General features: G+C 46.6%; 1 protein-coding gene across 2 annotated transcripts in view; it reads left to right on the top strand.

The window, feature by feature from the left end:
• Positions 1 to 15,843, top strand: part of ZFPM1 (zinc finger protein, FOG family member 1) — a 65,378-nt gene extending 49,535 nt beyond the window's left edge. The window contains exons 5-11 of one of the 2 annotated variants that reach the window (XM_072423006.1): positions 4,388 to 4,527; positions 8,797 to 8,896; positions 8,973 to 9,182; positions 9,457 to 9,681; positions 10,578 to 10,673; positions 11,714 to 11,863; positions 12,285 to 15,843. In XM_072423006.1, the coding sequence (XP_072279107.1) occupies positions 4,388 to 4,527; positions 8,797 to 8,896; positions 8,973 to 9,182; positions 9,457 to 9,681; positions 10,578 to 10,673; positions 11,714 to 11,863; positions 12,285 to 14,533 (3,170 nt within the window). In that variant the 3' untranslated portion in view covers positions 14,534 to 15,843. The remainder of the gene's footprint in view (positions 1 to 4,387; positions 4,528 to 8,796; positions 8,897 to 8,972; positions 9,183 to 9,456; positions 9,682 to 10,577; positions 10,674 to 11,713; positions 11,864 to 12,284) is intronic. The other variant, XM_072423007.1, reaches the window with a different exon arrangement.
• Positions 15,844 to 19,770: the final 3,927 nt, after the last annotated feature.

Below are 19,770 nucleotides of genomic sequence, written 5' to 3'. Positions count from 1 at the left end.
CATTAGAGTGTCAGCTCCTCTGTACAGGGACTGATGGGACTGGCTCAGTGCTCTCTGTACAGCACTATGGTATATGTCAGAGCTATATAAATGTATAATAATAGTGTGTGACTGTGGGGGGGACATTAGAGTGTCAGCTCCTCTGTACAGAGACTGATGTGTGGTGTGATGGTCTGGCAGAGCTTGTGATTGGACCCCTTTACCATACAGATTCATCCCGGCAGCCATAGGGGGCGCTGTAGGTCGGTCCCAGTGGCCTGTTGTTTCTGGCGCGGGGCCCAGCACGATGCGGGCTCCATTCATGCCGCCCAGGCTCAGTAATTGGGCTGTTAGCCGGTTACCTGTCCTCATTGTCTCCCTCCGACTGGCGAGTTAATCCCTCCAGCGAACCAGCAGCAGCCCCTGAAAATAAGACTCCTGGGAATCTCCCGGGCAATTACCTCCGCGCTATGAACTCCTGCACTGTGTCAGGGAAAGCCGAGTCCTCCCAATTCCCAAATTTCTGTATAATATTGGCGTGAGATTCATTCAGCTGGAGGTTAGAGGTGGGATTAGTAATGGCCACCTATGGGGGGATGGGGCAGAGACAGAGTACATTATGGGGCCATGGGAATCCTGGTGTGACTCCAAAAATCACTCCTCTAGTAACCCCAGGGTGAATCTTCTCAAGAATTCCAGAACCCTGCATTCTGTTACCATAAAGTGAATCACACACTCCGGGACCACAGAGTGAATCTCTCAATACTACTCTTGAATAAATCTAAGCCTATCGGAGTCACATACTTTAATATCGTAGAGTGAATCTCAGAGATATAGAATGAATTTCAGCATGCCAGGGTCCCATACTCCTAACAGTGTAAAGTGAATCTTACAGATGTACAATGATTTCTATGTCTGCCAGAATCCCCCACTTGTTCTCTAAAATGAATCTTGGCCTGCCATGGTCCCATACTCTAATAATGTAGAGTGAATCTCAGAGATATAGAACGAATCTCAGCCTACCAAAGTCATATACTCCCAATAGCATAGAGTGAATCTCAGAGACTCCCAGATTCCCACACTCCAGTATCTTGGAATCATTCTCTAAATCCGACTGAATCCCACAATCTATTACCACAGAGTGAATCTGCAACTGCCAGAATACAATACTCCAGTAACTTAGAGTGAATCTTTCTGGCCTCCTAATTTACAGGAATGAATCTCTGCTCATCTCAGGGTTCCAAAGGGTGAGGTTTTGGGAGTCTTGGTCCTATGGTCCTTATAATGTACTTTTCTCTTTTGCTGCCCCGTGCTTTATTGGTGACCATTAAAAATCCCAACTCTCCTACCCCAGTGGGGGGTATAAATCCTATATTTTCTGTTTTGGAACAATTTCATTACAATTGATATGTTTAGTATAGTTTTTGCATGATAGGGGTAGTAAAAAGGAAAAAAAAATTAAAAAAGATAAAAAGCCTTAAAAAAAGTTCTGGTGCAGAAAAGGACACCTCAGGACGGAGTGCCCCCTAGTGGCAGGACTTGTCATTGCACCCTCCCCATCACCTGTTTGTGAGTCCCTCAGCATTTTATTGTCATTGATCTGTACACTTGTTGGCAATAGGCCGCTTTTGTTACAAGTCGCTCCATCCTGCCCCCGGCCGCTGGGATCTTCGGGGCCTCCGCTGACCTCTCCCCTCCTCCCAGCGAGCCCTCTAATAGTTCTGAAGCTGTTATGATTTCATTTCAGAAGGTTTTTTATCAGGGACAAACAGCCCCAGTTACCTGCAACATTTACTTAATGATCCCACTGATAGGAAATAGTCTGATAATGCGCAGACCAGCTGGCTGGCGTCAGCCAATCAGATGGCGGCCTGCGATGAGAGATTAGATTACGGGGGACTGTATTTGTTAGAGTGTTGGTGTCACCGGGAACCAACAATATTGATACAGAGATAGGCTGAGAATGGACTTTGCCTCCTGTGATAATCGGGGGAAAAAGATTACTTTTAACTATTAGCAAACTGACTGCACTTAATATTAATGGCTGCAACGTCAGCCCGCCGATGGCTGGGAAACGGGCTAAAAGGGTTCCTAACACGGCGCCCTGGCCCTTCAACCTGCCACCTGATTGGCTCCCAATAAAGCACCAGGCTTGGCTATGGCCTATAAATAAAGTGGACCTGTCAGTACCTTCACAGCTGTCCATGAATCCATTCCTGGCAGTATATTCGTAGATGAAAATAGCAAATCAGTGACTTTGCCTATGCTTGGATAAAGTCATCAGTCTGCTGCAGGCAGGAGGAAGCATATTCTCTGTCTCCTCCCAGTGATCAGACTGCAACATTGTAACTTTAGATCCGGTCACAGGGTGAGAGGCTGCGGCTGATCCGTATCGGACATTTGTGAATGGATCCAATGACCGTCCATGACTGTGTCATCTCTGAGCCTGTAGAGGGCGACACTGGATGATGGCTGAACAAAGATGGCTCTGTCCTTCCGGAAGGAGAAGTCCCTATCAGGTGCAGTGCTATTGAAGCTGAAGGATCAACACAACAGCCGGGCAGCTTGAGCTCAGCAGGAAGTCGGCAGACGTTGGTCATATTCTGATCCCTTCACTACCGGCTGGGGAATGCTCAGCTGCAGTGCAGGAACACAGAGATTCACCCGACATTTCCTGCTAGATTCATTGGGTCTGGTTTATTAGAGCTCTCCAAGGCTGGAGAAGATACACTTTCATTAGTGAAGCTGGGTGATCCAGCAAACCTGGAATAGATCTGGTCTAGGATTCAAAACATTTGCTAGCAAATGACTTTGATGAAATCCTGGATTCTGGATCACCCAGCTTCACTGATGATCGTGTATTCTCTCCAGTCTTGGAGAGCTTTAATAAATCAGGGCCATTGTTCTGACGAATGGAATTGTCTGTTCACAGGTCCAGGTAACGGCCGTTGTATTTATAACAATGTTGGGCTTTGTACACTTCAACCTTCTAAAACGTTTGGACTGGTTGTGAATCTTCTGACCAATCACAAGCATTTCGATGGGTGAATATATATTTGGAAGTCATGCCATAAAATTTTTCAATCAAATCTGATCACTTCCTATCCGATGGAAACAATGTGAAGGCCAGAATGTTGTACACATGTGCGTGGAAAATCAATCCTATTGGTCGGTCAAGCACTGAATTGGCAGTGTGTGTATTGGGCTTTGGGGCCCCTGGCCCTGGTGGACACCATACTTGCCCGTCAGTGTTCAACCCAGAATTTTTTTAAACCAGATGAGGAGAAGCTGTAGGTGGGAGCCCCGGTATTATGACCCAACTCTTCAGCAACCGACCAAAAACAGCCGGGTGGTTACTGAAAAGTGCTGGGTGGTGCGCCCAGCTAAAAGAGGCCGGGGACATCACTGCCCATTCAAGCATTGACAAGGAATGAATAATTGGATGAATGGCGAGCGTTCTTTTAATGCCCGCACATCAGCGCTGCGTTCTCTCCCTGCCATGGGAACGTAACTGCTGCGGTTGCTACTGTGCCGCTGTGTCCCTGTTTGTTAGTTTGTCCTTCCAGCTCTTATCAGTTCCTGTGTGTGTTTTCCTTGGTGGGGTCTGATACAAGGAAGATAGATGAATGTTGTGACATGGAAAGTGTCAGCCCAGGAGCCTTATCAGCTGAACATAAGTGCCCTGACCTCTCTGCTCCCATGTAGGCCTTTCTGCTAACAAACCATTCCGATGATTGCCGCATCAAACATGGCCGCAGGTGGCTGCTAATGGCATCAGCTACAGGTGGAGAACTACAAGTCCCAGCCTCTGGCTACCTGGTATGCCTCTTCATTACACCAGTGATCCGATGGTGCAAAGATCAGCTCCAATGATCCCTTAATACTGATTAATATATACACAGCGATTGATTACTGATACAATCTGGTCGTACAAAGCTAACTGATCAATATTAAATTTGGTTGATGCACAAGCAGTATATTGAAAAGAAATTGTAAGCAACGACTCCCATTGACACCTTTCAGCAGCTTTGTCTTCTTCAGCGCCATAATATTATTATTATTATTATTATTATTAATAGACGGGATTTATATAGCGCCAACATATTATGCAGTGCCGTACATTAAACAGAGGTTGCAAATGACAGATATTCCATATCCCCCCTCCTATTGTGTAATACTTCCCCCACCTCCTAGATTGTAAGCTCTTCAGGGCAGGGTCCTCTCCTCCTCCTGTGTCACTGTCTGTCATTTGTAACCCCTATTTATTGTACAGCGCTGCGTAATATGTTGGCGCTATATAAACCCTGTTTAATAAATAATATTAACCTGATTGGTTCTGTATCAATACGATATTTCTGGTTATCAATAAATCATCAATTCATTCATTCTTCTTCTTTTTTTTATGCAGATGAGCTGGTTTTGGAGATCCCATCGCCCAATGGAGAAAGCCAGGTCCGTGCCCTGACTGAATTACCCAAGGGCCTAACCTGGGGCCCGTACAGAGGAACCTTTGCAGGCTCCGCCTCCTCTCCGGACCGGTCGGAATTGGTAGGTGGATTTTTGGGGTATACAAGTACCAGTATATGGTGTCAGTGTTTGCACCAATCCCGATGTCTGTGACTCCCCACACATCAAATTATTGGAAAACAGAGAGGTCAGAGCCCAAACTCAGAACAGCCAATCATGTGAGAGGAGTAAATTGCTCTTTTCTCAGTATTCTCTGTTCATTCTGTGTTTGTTTCTCTAGTTCCCTGCCTGGTATGTAGCCTGTATAGGTTTAACAAACATGGGTTCAGTTTATTAGGATAGTGGAAGTCCATGCAGGGACCCCTGGGGTATATATCTCTAGGAGGGGTGGTTGTGGAGGAGAGAGGGAATGGAGCCTATAGGAATGACACTTGGAGGGGTTTGGTTCTATAGGGGAACAGGTGAGAGGGATGAGAAGGTTTGGGTAATAGGAGGGACAGCCACAGAGGAGAGAAGAATGGAGGGGCTTGGTTGTAGAAGAGGGACAGGAGTAAGGGGGAGCTTTGGCCCAATAGGAGGGACGATTCCAGAGGAATGGAGAGATTTGGGTCCATGGGGGAATAGTTGTGTAGGAGTGAGAGGGTGCGATTTGGGTTTCTGAGAATAAGCAAAAAAGGAAGAGGACAGAGAGGTCTGGATCCAGAAGAGGGTCAGTTATGGACCAGAAGGGGATGGAGGGGTTTGGTATCGCAGGAAGTGAAGGTTCGGAAAGAAGAGTGGCTGCGTCCAGGAGAGAGACAGACATGGAGGAAGGGATTGAGGGGTTTGGGGACACTTTGCAGAAAGGAAGGAGGATACATTTGGGTCTATGGGAGGAGTGGGGAGGTTTGAGTCATTTAGGGGACAGCTGAGGAGGAGAGAGGGGCAAATGGGTTTAGGCCCATAGGAGAAGTAAAGGTTTATAACAGGGAAAGTTATGGAAAGGGTGGGAGAATGAGTTTAGGTCCATAAGGGGACAGAGCGGTCTGGATCAAGTAGAGAGCCAGTTATGGAGGGGAGAGGGACAGAGTCCAGGAGAAGGACAGATATGGAGGAGAAAGGGACAGAGGGCTTTGGGCCCATAGGAGAGCAGTTGTGGAGGATAGAAAGGTTTGGGGTTATTAGGTTGAGAAAGAAAGAGGAATGGAGGGGTTTGGGTCTATAGGGGGAACATTGTGTAGGAGAAATGTACTGGGAACTTTGGGTTTATATCAGGGACAGTTAGAGAAGGGGTGGTAGGGATGAGTTCGGGTCTATAGGAGGGGTGGAAGGATTTGGATTAATAAGGAGACAGTTGTGGAGGAGAGAGGGACCGAGAGGTTTGGGCCAATAACAGGGACAGTTATGGAAGAGTTTAGGTCTATGAGAGGAATAGAGGGATTTGGGTCTAATACCAGGAGGGTTCATAAATGGCTAAATCTGTGTTTCTGTATCTTCCAGCAGGATAAAGGCGAGGGGTGGGGGGTGGAGTGGGGTCTTTATCTGCTGCGCTTTAAGGTTAACGCTGGAAATATTAGACGAAAGCAAGCTGGGTTTGTGATAGCGATAGAGGGCCGTTATCTCTGCGGAATGAAATCCTTCATTAACCCCTTATCTCCCCCGTTTGGGGTGTTATGATCTCGTGGCGCCACTCGTCCAGACACAAGACAGGCCAATGATTGATTCTGCTCAGATAGTGGCCTGCCTTCCTCCGATACTTCATTTATTGTCTAAATATTTTTGCTGGTGTTTTCAGTGTTCACCCTGAACGTTATCGGGTGTCTTGATGGTTTGCAGCCCTGCTCATCTCTGCCTGGCTCCCCATCCTGATATCAGGGCAGCTTGAGGAGGGGCAGGATGCAAATGGTCATCCTTAGCACTTCAGACATCCTCTCCACTTCCTCCTCCCTCCTTATTCTTGGCTCTAAATCCCCTTCTCAGTAATTGTCACATCCTCTGTGCTCCAGTCTTGTCTTCATTGTATGATCAAACTATCTGTATTGATCAATATGTCCCCCCCACAGTCATACACTATTATTAAACATTTATATAGCTCTGACATATACCATAGTGCTGTACAGAGATCACTGAGCCAGTCCCATCAGTCTCTGTACAGAGGAGCTGACACTCTAATGTCCCCCCACAGTCACCATCAGTCTCTGTACAGAGGAGCTGACACTCTAATGTCCCCCCACAGTCACACACTATTATTATACATTTATATAGCTGTGACATATACTGCAGTGCTGTACAGAGGAGCTGACACTCTAATGCCCCCCTACAGTCACACCACTGGGATTTCTGTGAAGCCTATTGGAGAAGCAGCGTTCTCTGCCCATACACACAGCGGGTATTTGGGGTTGGGCACAGATGGGCTGCTCTGGCTCCCTCCTCCATGCTGTCCTCTGTGGCTGCTCGGGAAGCTGTGCCAGGATTTAAAGCAGCCCCTTCCCCGGATAAGCAGTGCAGCGGATGCAGTCTAGATAGAGTTTCTGATGGTATCAGTAGAGTTCAGAGCAGACACTGACCTCTTTGTTCCTGGGGAAAACAACACATCTTGTCACAGACCTGCCGGAGGAGGGGGAGCGGAATCTGTATACTGTAATCTCTGTGCGCGGTATATACCCCTGTGCCGTATACTGTACTCCCTGTATATACCCCTGTGCCGTATACTGTACTCCCTGTATATGTCCTATGTATATCGGCCCCCGCGTACTCGGTAAATACCCCTGTCCTATGTATATCGGCCCCCGCGTACTCGGTATATACCCCTGTCCTATGCGCGTACTCGGTATATACCCCTGTCCTATGTATATCGGCCCCCGCGTACTCGGTATATACCCCTGCCCAATGTATATTGGCCCCCATGTACTCAGTATATACCCCCAGGTTCCCCATAAACTGTATTAGATTAGTTGAATCTCTCCAGCCCCCGGGGGACATTGGCGGGCTGACCCCGGCCCCCTCATTGCGGTCTCCCAGGATCATTTCACCCAAACTGATCTCATTTTTTGTTCTTCTCATTTATGGAGGATCATTGCTGCACTTCCTAATCGTCGCCCCCTTATCAGGCTGAAACGGTTTATTTTTCCTCCATATTGCCATTGGGAAAGCGTCGGTGATGCGATTTTGTCAGCCAGAACTAATTGCGGGTGAGGTTGCGGTGGCCATGCGGCACTTTGAGTGGCACCGAGGGAAGGTGAAGGAGCCAGGCAGAGCCCTGTGTGTGACAATGAGCGCCGTTTTCTGCATCATCAGCAAAGCCCGGCATTTTTATCGCTCCGGGAACACGCGGCCTCATCGCGGTGATAAGCCCGAGCTGAGTAGCGCCGACTCTCCCCCGTTCGAGGGTCTTAGAAATATTGGAAGGAATAATTAGATTTCATATCGTTACTGACGCAGCCATCTGAGGATCAGCCAGATTAATTTCTCCTTCTCTGCGCTCATTAATATTCATTAGAGACTCGGAGAGGCTGAGAATTCTCAGCGAGGATCTGCCGGGCCTAAACGTGCTGCCGCAGCCTCACCGGGGGTACGCTGCCCTGTTTATTAACATTTGGGAAACGCAATCCAGCACACGTGTGGTCAATCTGCTGATGGAAAGTGAGAATCTTCTGCGTCCACAAGTTTAATTCCATTACATTGTATTGCACCAACATTGACCATTATGCTGTCCAACAGTTACAGCAGCCAATCAGAGGAGAGCTTTGATAATCCAGGGGCAGATAGCTGGTTCCTGGGGTCAGATAAGTGCCATGGCTTTGTGAATAAAGAGCACCTGTCCTCAATAGCAGGAGACATCTTTGTTCTTGCCTGACAGAAGGGAGGTACCGATACCTCACAATGCATTATCCTAACACCCAGTTATGGGTATTCTGTATAGTAGACAGGGTCTCTTTAGCACTCTGGGGCAGACAATGTCCAGTGGGATCTGGGAATTGTTGGCGTGGGCACATTTTGGTGGCCATTTCAGCTGGTGTCTGCTTTGGGCTTCAATGCTTCGATTAGCAAAGTGCAGAATGGGAATATTTCTGCAATATTTTGCTGCCTCTTCTATTCTATGAGACAATAGTGCCTTCTAGTGTTCAGCCTGTGGAAGTGCAGAATGGCCAGTCACGCTGTATGATCCCCTTGATTGTTAGTATTCATTTATCATGGGACAGTGGAATGTTTTTCATTTGTTGGGGTGGTGCCATCTGTATAAGCTGGAATCTGGCACTGAGAAATAATTCCACTTAACCAGCAGTGTCTGTGATTGCTGTTACTTTAATAACACATTTACCTTCCACATTGTCATTGCTTCCGAATGTTATGCTCTGTCTGTATCTGCAGGGCGGCGCTCTCTCACTGGAGGTGGATGAAGACTGCTGGCTGAAAAATGTGACCCTCGTCCCCTGTGAGTTTGAAGCGAACTCCGTCCTGTACCGGAAAGGTGAGCGCCTCGGCCCTTAAATTAAATATTCACCAATAAATGTTCACTTTAATAACTCTCCCGCATCCATCTCTAGGTGACCAGATCTGGTGTAAGACGTCCCAGGTCATAGAACAAGGAGAGGTCATCCGGGCCTTCCTCATGGCTGAGCCTCAAGCCATCCCCAACTTTAACATAAAGGAGGAACCCGGAGAATCTTCGCAGGAGGTCACCTCTCAGCCCGAATTTCAGCTACTCCCACAGCAAGCCGGCATGGCGGCCATACTGGCTACTGCAGTGGTTAACAGTAAGTAAAGTGGACCTGTCATTCATTTTCATGGGGAGATCAGCATTCCAGAGCCCAATAATATAACAATGTACAGTTAATGGTAATTATAAAACATTATAACAATATAAAAATTAACTATATGCCGGTATATTTACCCCATGCAGGTGTAGATTTCCCCCTTCATTATTTATTATTTGCTCACTTTGCATCCAACATGGCGGGACTCTTGCTCATAATATGAACCAATTAAGTAAATCACAATCCTAATTCTCCTCCTTTTCCTGCATTTCAGAGGATATTTTTCCCTGCAAGGATTGCGGAATTTGGTATCGCAGCGAGCGCAATCTGCAGGCTCATCTTATGTACTACTGCGCCAGCCGCCAGAGCTCCACCTCCCCCACCGTGGATGAGAAGCCGAAAGATTCCTACCCCAACGAGCGCATCTGTCCCTTCCCCCAGTGCAAGAAGAGCTGCCCCAGTGCCAGCTCCTTGGAGATTCACATGAGGAGCCATAGTGGTGAGTTGGCACTGATCATGTGATACTGAACCCAAATACATGGTCCTACATTTCTGTCAATCCAGTACTGAAATTTACACAGCTATGCAGGTGTAGCCAGGTTTAGATTGTCATTCTATAAAGCCGAGAGAGATTTTTATACACAAGCCTGGAGACCCAATATTTTAATATCAGGCCATTTGGTGACTGGTTCTCTTTATGATGAGGGTCAGATCTTTGTGTTCCTGATACTGGAATCCTGCTACAGAATCTTCCCCCCTCCTGTTAGACATTCAGCAACTTTGTAATGCAATCAGAGGGGAGTTGCTCTGTGGACCAGATGCATGCACCCTGTTCTTTCTGTGCATAGATTAGTGCACATGAACAGTAAAAGTTCTTTTTTTGTTTTATTATGTATTTATATAGCAATATTCAATTGCAAGGCACAGAAGAGCTGACAATCTAGTCCAAGGTGAGATAATATCCGGCACCAATTGTGGGAGAACATACAAACGCCATGCAGATAGTACGCTGGCTCATTGATAGTTACCAAACCACCCCGGTTAAACTCTTTTTAATTGGTCCATGTGTAAGGAGTTAACCCTTTGTTAGCTCCAGCTGTCCTCACAGATGGGGCCCCCCGTGTGAAGATATTCAAGGACTCCACACAACGATTCGCTCCTCTGTTCTGGAACATTTTCGGCACTTGAGACGAGCATTTCATCTCCCGCCTCTTGTATTTTATGTGATGTTCCACTCTGTGCGTTCAAAGCCTCCCCTTCAGATGAATCGCAAAGCCGGCTATTATCTCGCCATCTCAATCAGAGCGCGCACGCTTCTCTCTGCGAGCGACTATTGCTTTGTGATAACGAGGCGCCCAGGGGTGGCGCTAACCCGCCTGTCTTATCTCTCTGCAGGAGAACGGCCGTTTGTGTGTTTGATCTGCCTCTCCGCCTTCACCACCAAGGCCAACTGTGAGCGCCACCTGAAGGTCCACACAGACACCCTGAGCGGTACGGTAACCCTATGATGGTCAGATCATTTACATGGGATGTGCACACAACTCTGTGTACCATTGGGTCACTTCATGGGTCCCCTTCTCCGATTTATTGGTTCAGATCAGTACTTATCAACGCCGGTCCCTGGTGGCTTTAAAATTGTTAAGGACTTCCAGGTACAAGATCCGAGTTGTTGGTGGCCACTGAGTACCAAATTCGAGAAGCGCTGATCCAGACTGGTAGCTGGCTGAGCAGCTGAGATATTCCAAAGGAATTGTCTACAGTTTGGATCGGTTGGATAAATCATATCGGCCACTCTTCCTTCAATGCAGATACAACATGGGGGCAATGCTCAATAGGGCAGCATTGATTCATTGGCACAGCATGTTGGACAGAACACCATGCATCTGGCCTCCACCAAAACTCCATTACAAAGCATGTCAAGAGAAGGGGCCTGAGCGCCATTTGTGTAGATTACTAAATCCGCCAAGCTGATATTGGCATCAGATCATTAGGTTGCCCTCTGTTATATGGCATCTCCAGTACATCTGCATTTAAAAGGGTGAACTATAAAGCACACGTGTTTTGAATTTGTGGTACTTCTAGCGGTATTATTTCCACCAGATTTAATAAGAAGATAAAACTCCCAACATAGGAGAAGTTTATTGCTGAGGATTAAGTAAAGTTATCTCATTTGGCGAATAGAGGAAGCATTTTGCTTGATACAAATAGGAGACAGAGCAGCAGAACCAAAATTCACACCGGAAGGTAGAAAGTGATCAGAATGTCCAATCACAGCCTAGAGCTAGGTAACACACTAATCTGAATTAGCTGAGCCCAGGACTGGTTGGTAAGAAGGCCGGGCCACATACCTGCTATTGCTGTGCAACTTTCTATATAAACTCAGCTCTGACTGTACAAAGCACTCCGCTTTCCTATGAAAGTAATGAGCTGGGTTCTGTATGAATTGTCTCCTCTCCAAATTAGAATGCTTTACCTCCAGTTGGGTACAATGCCCTTTGATGTTTCTGATTTGTATTTGTTTCTACTCTTAGGTGTGTGCCATGGCTGCGGCTTCATCTCCACCACCAGAGACATTCTGTACAGCCACCTGGTAACCAATCACATGGTCTGCCAGCCCGGCTCCAAGGTCGACCTGTACCCAGTTGTGAAAACGTTGCCTGCAGTCAAGCCATCAAACTCTGGTATGTCTCCTTATCAGCAGAATATTGCCAATCTTATGAAATCCTGGAATGTTAATGTAATGTAATAGGAAATGATGATAAAGCCTAATTGAAGAAAAGATAATCAGCCAAAGGAACTTTATACCAACGTTCCTGTTGTGCAGGGAGTCCAAATATTTGCAGTCTGACCACATCAGCCCCTCTCTTACTCCTATTCGTATCCAGTGCACATGGGCAGATTTTCACTTTCGATCTGGAATAATGTAACTCCTGCTCATGTTCAGGCGTAATATCATCCAATCAGTGAGGAGGATCGGTGTCTGCCATAAAGCAAGTGTTGAAGTGAATCTTCCTTTTTTGGGTTCACATTCCGTGTTGTGTAGAGTTCTTTTATTCTGACGTTTGTTCCTGGTCAGTAACGCGGGTTCTTTTCTTTTCACAGGTATGAATCAGATCTCCAACCTTCTAAAGTGCAGCTTATGTGGATTCTTGGCGGACAGTCTTGCGAGTCTCCAGCAACATGCGATCATGCACGCCGCTGCATCCCTCCCAAGCGCCTCTCGGTCCTCCAAGTCCCCATCTGATGCAGAGAAGGAGCTTCCTCCTGAAAGCTTGAAAAATGGAGATGCCAAGTCCCCGGTTTCCTCTACTTCCTCAGGTATGGAGGAGCCACCTCTGAAAATCCACATTAAGGAGGAACCGGATGCTCCAAGACCAGTCAGCGAAGCGATTTCCGCCAGCCCTGAGGGTAGAGATGAATCTGCTTTGGTTCCCTTCCCATCTGTTAGAGTGAAGACTGAGATTTCCAGCCCCACGCCAGGATCTAGCCCGGTCCCTAATGATTCAGGAGCAGCTGCTGGTGGGGGGACAATCATAGTGCCTCAGTATGTGTTTGGACACGAGGCGACCCCCGCTATTGTCCCACAAGCTTCAGAGATCCTGGCCAAGATGTCTGAGCTGGTACACAGCCGCCTGAAACAAGGACAAGCTGTCACTCCTGTTGGCTTTGCAGGGACTCCATCACCCAAGGGTGCTACTTGTTATGAATGTGAGATCACATTTAACAATATCAACAATTATTATGTTCACAAAAGACTTTACTGTTCTGGGCGCCACGTGTCAGATGACAGTCCGGGAAGCGGGCGCAAGGTGAAAGTGCAGCCAGTTCGAGTCGCTATAGCTTCTGTAGCGTCAGCAGGTGAGGAGCAAAGGGTGAGCCCGCAACAAGACGATACCGCAGGTGCCAGCAGCACTTCAGCGGTACAAATAAAGGTGGAGGAAGGTGCCGGAACAGAAAATGAAGCACCTGGCAGTGGTCATGTGAGCGAAGGCAGCCAGAGCCCCGGTCCAACGGATGACACGGATGAAGACCCGACGCGTACCATTTGTGAAGCTTGCAATATTCGTTTCAGCAGACATGAGACCTATGTAGTGCACAAACGTTATTATTGCGCATCACGTCATGATCCTCCTCTGCGGCGCAGTGGGGTAATCAACAAACCGGGGCCGCCCTACACACCTCAGCCCACTCCACGAACGCGAAAACGCCGAAAGCTGTATGAAATCCATGGTGTAACCCCTGCAGACTTAACTCCTCCGGCATTGCTCTCATTGTCCCGGGTAGAGGCCCTTTCAATTATACCCAGTCTGGTGGCAACACCAGCTGTACCCTCACCCAGCTCCAGCCCAGATGCAGCAGACGGGCCCATCGATTTAAGCAAGAAGCCACGCCTTCCTGTAGAGAATCCGTTACCGCCACCAGCCGTCGCAGCCGTGGTCCCGCTGACTGATTACCACGAGTGTACAGCTTGTCAGATCAGCTTCAACAGCCTGGAAACCTATCTGGCCCACAAGAAGTTCTCCTGCCCAGCGACCCCTCTACAACAGAAAGCCTTACAGCAACTTCAGAAAATTAAAACCCCTCTTAACGTCTCAGGGAAGGTCGGAGAGGATGGTGTGAGGGTCAAAGTAGAGCGAAGGGCAACTCTGAGTCCAGGATCCGTGAGTGACTCCTCCATGCAACCGGTCGCCCTTTCTTCTACTGTAGTCCCCGATATAAAACCACTGCAGCAATATGCCGCCAGCTCAGTGGAAGCTTCGCAATCTGCAACCACCACCTGCCCCTACTGCCCTCCTAATGTTGTTATCAGAGGGGACCTTTTGGAACATTTCCGAAGCGTCCACGGTCTGTTGTTGGCCAAACCCACCCCAGGTCACCATTTGCAAACCGCGTTTATGGAGGTGCTGCTGCCTGCTCGGGTACAGCCAAGCAGCTCATCTGAGAACAGCCTGCCCAGCCCACCCGCCTCCTCCACATCTCCTCTGCAGGGCCAAGGGCTGCCCAGAGACATTGCAAACAGTAAAGATGTCGTCAGCTCCTCCTCTTCTTCCAATGGCAGCCCGGTTTTAAGCAGCACTCCGCGACCGGTGCTCACCAGCACTCCCAGGCCTCTGTTGCCAAACTCCCCGGCTCTTCCTATAAACCCATTGGCTGAATCCAGGCTGTCTACGCACTCTCTTCTTGCTGGGGATAAATCCATGCAGTCTCCTAAAGTCAGTTTATCTTCTCCTCTGCCGAATGGAAATCACAGGTACTGTCGTCTTTGCAACATCAAGTTTAGCAGCCTTTCCACGTTCATAGCCCACAAAAAGTACTATTGTTCTTCGCACGCGGCCGAACACGTTAAATAGCAGCGGGGACGCGCTTTTTGCAAGAAGCAGTTTTAAAGCACTAAGCTGGCCCAGCAGCTCCGAGGATCTTTTTGTTTGTTCTGTCTACGAGCAGCCAATGAGAATCATTTCTCCAGTCTGGAAAGGCTCCGCATACCTAAGGACGCTCCCCTGGGCTGAGATATGATGAGACTGGACGATGGCTCATCCTGGGCTAGGGGGTCACCCCGAAACACTGACCCTGCCGAGGTCACCAGGACCCCCTTTAGGTCCTTACGTTCCTGGACACACAAACTGCTTTTTAGATGAAGATTTAAACAAGAAAAAGAGTAAAAAACTCTTCTAAACTTTATTTAGCAACATTTCTGATTATCAAGCACAAGAAAAAAAAAACTGTTACAGAAAATAGACTTTGAAGGCGACTGTCTTTGTTACAGGGCTGGGGTTGGGATAACTTTTTTTAGTAAGTTATTTTTGACTCATATTTAAGACCTCATCTGCTGTTGCTTCTTTTTGTTATTTTGTAGTAAAACCTCACAAACCCAGCAAATATTTTAGGGGGAGGGGGATTCAGTGTTTTACCAGTAGGTTTTTTATGTTTTTAGGTTTCAAAATCATCTGAAAGGTTTTGAAGGGCAAAAGTCAGCCAAGTTGGAGGAATATAATGGCAAATTTCTCAGGACTGGCCACCAGGCGGTGCTATGGAGCACGGTGCGATTTCTCTGTGGTTCTGGAGGAAGAAATGGGTGACGTTGGGTCCCGAGTGTTTGGCAGCAGCGTATTTATAAAAAAAAAAAAATCCCTTTTTAGAGTTTCATGCATTAAAAATTTCAATCCTATTTTTAATGTTTAGGATCTGCAAAAAAATTAATTTTACCTTAATGTGTGCTCCCGATAAAATGAAGAGTGAAGACAAAACACTTTATAAATGTAACCTTTCAGGTAAAACAAAAAAAGCTTCCCTACACGTTTGCAGAATTGGTTTGGCCCTGGGGCCAATAGGATTGTGGGGGTTTGGGAAGGTTCCGTATTCTGTACAGCACTTACACCGACTCCATGACAAGGAAGACAACAAGCACTCTCATTCTCCTTACAGTCGGCCCTTCAGGTCCCCCAAGCAGATTTTTTTTTTTTAATGACTATTTTTTACATGGCATTATATACGACCAAAACTGGAAAACCAACTGTGTGTAAGAAAATAGTCCTTAAAGTATATTTATATAATAATATAGATATGGAGAGCACTGATTGACAAATAAAAAACACACATCTCTGGTGACTAACAAGTGTGTATAATGTGTATATAATAAAGCCCGTGTTTATTAACTGTTTATGTGGTGAGGTTTCTGTGATATAAATGTGTTGGGGCCACAGCTCTGGGCTATGGTGCGTATGGATGGGGCCACAGCTCCGGGCTGCTGATTGGTCACCTACGTCAGGATTGCTATGCGACGTCCTGCTAATCTCAATGGAATGGTTTCCTTGCTGGAGAGGCAGCAACACAGGGGCCCTATTGCTACCAATTGGGATTCTGCAGCATTGGGGTCAGTCAGGGAGTAATTCCAGGGAAAGTTGACCCATTGCTTGTGATGCACTGGTTGGGGATACGGCCTTACGTCCTAAAGAGGTGCCTTTAGCCCTTTAATTAAAAATTTGGGGGATCCCAACCCAGATCTGTGGGGGTTCTGGTTCCTCTAAAACAGATCGTTGTTACAGATTCTGTTCTAAGGCCATAGAAGGCCGAGGCTCTTATACGTCAGTCTGATATTTCAGGACAAAAATTGGTCAATTATTATTAATATTAAACAAGATTTATATAGCACCAACATATTACGTAGTGCTGTACATTAAATAGGGGTTACAGATGACAGACAGCGACACAGGAGGGGGAGAGGACCCTGCCCTGAAGAGCTTACAATCTAGGAGGTGGGGGAAGTATCACACAATAGGAGGGGGATATGGAATGGTGGGAAGTAGTGAGGGTTTAGGGGACAGAAGAAGGTGGGTAGGTGAGGGGGAAGCGTTGGGTTTTGGGGGCTCTTTTAAATGAGCAGAAAGTAGGAGCTATTATTATTATTATTAGAGTCGGGTTAATAAAATTGCTTAAAAATTGGGACATAACAGTGACTTTATAGAAGGGGCGGTGAAAGCGCCAAAATTAAAGAGCCACTTAGGCCAAATATTAATCTGACTTTTCAATCTTTTTCATTAAATCTGCCAAATCCTAAAGGATTCCTTACAATGATCTGACCTTTCTATTCTTTTCCTGACAAAGCTGTGCAGCCAGAGACTCATAAATGTGAAACCACAGAGCACATTGGACACTTTATCTGGGTGAATGTGCTGTTATTCACCCGTAATGCTCAGTGTGACTTACAGCTCCCCTACAACTTTACCACAACCAGCACCGGATTTGGAATCACAGATTGGAGGTCACATGACTACAAATTTAACATTTGGGCTAATGGGGTAGAAAGCATTTACAACTCATGTAGGCTTCTTACAGAATGAACACGAAAGAGAAAATTTAAACATTTGGGGCCCATTTACACTTCTCCATCCCTGTGCATTGTGTTGTTGCAGGTATATTGTGTAAAGCAAAAAGAATGAATAAAAAAATGACACGCAGGACACAATAATGTGCATTGTGCAATCCATCAGATCTGTTCTCCTCGTGTACTTGGGGTTCATTACAAACATAAGGGGTGTCATAGTAATCACTGAATCACAAAGGTGTATTTCAGAATGATCGTAAACAAACTTCCTGAAATATTCCCACAACACACACAATATTTAGGGCCCATTCACCCCACAAGCAGTACTTTTCCATGGGGCCAGTTCACAGCCCAGTGCTGTGTTTGCACCCCAAACAACCGCCAGCCAATCAGAATGCCCCTTTATTACCCCTAGCATTATTTCAGCCTATAGCTTGCACCACCTTTGGCTTTCCATACATTTAAAAATCTGCTACAGGAAGAAACATGCTGGGACGTATCATTTAGTTTCATGTATCCCCTCTCGCCCTTTCTATACAGCCCAGGCAGTCTGAAACAAAATCCTTACTGCAATAAATCATTATACATCATAATCTCTGAACATATCCAAGGCAGCTTCAATAATAAACATGCATATTACACATTGAGCACACACAGCCTCATATTGTGCAGGTTTGCTCATGATGTATGCTGGAGTTCACCTTTAAGTTGTACCTGTCACAAGGTAAAAGTTCTGTATGCCTCTGACAGAAGCCGCAATTCTCTAATACGCATGCTAGCATTGTGAAAGTTCCTAGGAGCAATTCGTTTCAAGGAGTGAATGTTTCTCCTACACAATTGACTTCCATTAAAGGACACAGAGAGGATTTGTCACAAAAGATTCCAAATTATAAAACAAATAATTTGCAGTTTTTGTCCTTAAGGCAGCAGAAAGCAGACGTGTATTTCCCATAAATGGCCGCAAGGTGGCAGCAGAGACCTTTACATTTCATATTGATGCTAAGAAAAGAACAAACTTGATACAAAATGTTTAAAATTAATATTCATTCATACATTCACACATATATTCCCCGGTCCATCATGCCAGCCAGACCCTACCACCACATAAAGCTGAAATGCCTATCGAACCTCAATACGACCAGGTTGGGGCATTGTTCTTTTTAAGATTTACCTTTAAGGATATAAATTATAGATTCACCTACTGCAGCCTATAAATGATGAAATCGCTGCTGGGTGAATCCATTTTATGTATTTTGTTTTCTTTATTTACAGAAACAGAAAGATGCAGAAAAATTATTCTACGGCTGTACAAGTGATATCTGAATATTTTAAATTGTGGCCCCTGGATGCCCCTCTGCATAATGGCATTTAGGAAGGATTCTATTCATGCTGCAGCATTGCAACCATGGGAAAACCATCCTGAGCTCCAGTGACTGTGCCTAGGCCTGAGATGACGTCATCAGTCTGCTGCAGGCAGGAGGAAGCATTGCCTCAGTCTCCTCAGTGATCAGGGGGCCGCAGGGGCTGTTTAGATATTTGTGAACTGCAGGGGCCCCGCTAAATAACTACAAGTGTTCAGGATAGTTATTAGAGAGCATTTCATATAAAAGTCTAACATCGGTCACTATCCATAGCAGAAAGATTCACTTCTTCATTCATACAGTGCTGCAGGAGTGAAAGAGGAGGGGGCCCTGGTTGGTTGGCCCCATTGTTGCTCCTTTAGACGCTTTGATAAATAAGGCCGAGGTAAAGCCGGCTTCCCATTGGCTGCTGATCACACGGCGAGATATAATTACCGCCAGCCAGATCTGACCGAACAAAGCGAAGACTCCGGGCGCGATAAACGTTTGCTAAACGCAGCAATTACAGCGCGGTAATGAATGGGAGCAGAGATTTCCTGAAATTACAGATTACCGGGCCTGGTGGCTGCATCAGAAACACTTCGGGGTGACAACACTGCACTGTACTCATAGGAGTGCAGCATTGTCACTATACTGAGGACTACAAAACCCCTCCCCATTATTGGGGCGCTAGGAAGTCAGGTGACCCTGCAGAGGGGACAGGAAGTGAAGCCATTGGATCTGCAAGCAGCTGGAAGAATATATGGGGACCATTGGAGGATTTATAACTCAGCCAGCTCTGCAATCTAAGCACCGTCACCTGACCGGCACAACTCGGCACAGCTTGCTGATTGGACAGTAGGGGAGCAGAAGCAAACTGATGAGTCACCTTCTGTTCATGCCGCTTTCTTCCAGCAGATGATTGGCTGCGGTCACACCTTCTCCCCGTCTGTGCAAAGCAATGCTGCAGGGCCAATATAAGTCCCAGCCAGGACTCGCAGCCCGGAGCTCGGCTTTCAGTTGTAATGGAATCAGATGATTAAAAAATAAAAATCAGCGAATGTTTGTGGTGTCCCCATAAGAGACAGGAAGTCATTATAAAACAAATCCTGCAATAATGCAAATCAGCGCTGCATCTCTGGGGCCTGCGAGCTGCAATCTCACTGCCATGGCAACCGCGCATGTCTGGGAAATGAGAAGAATTATTCCAGCAGTCGCCACGGGCAACATCGATATTTCATAATGATGGTAATGTGCGAAAATCAGCAACAGCCGGATCTCCGACATCGGGGGAAGAAAAAGATTTCCAGGGGATACATCAAATAATTCTAAAAATCAAACCATAAAAATAAAGAATTGGGGGGGCAGATAAGGAGGAGGGGGGGCAGTGGGGGTGGTTTGGGTCTTTGAGAGAGATGGAGGG

This window comes from Pyxicephalus adspersus, chromosome 9 (assembly GCF_032062135.1).
Source record: "Pyxicephalus adspersus chromosome 9, UCB_Pads_2.0, whole genome shotgun sequence".
Taxonomy (NCBI): domain Eukaryota; kingdom Metazoa; phylum Chordata; class Amphibia; order Anura; family Pyxicephalidae; genus Pyxicephalus; species Pyxicephalus adspersus.
The sequence above is the reverse complement of the archived record's forward strand: the minus strand, read 5'-3'. Positions and strand labels throughout refer to the sequence as shown.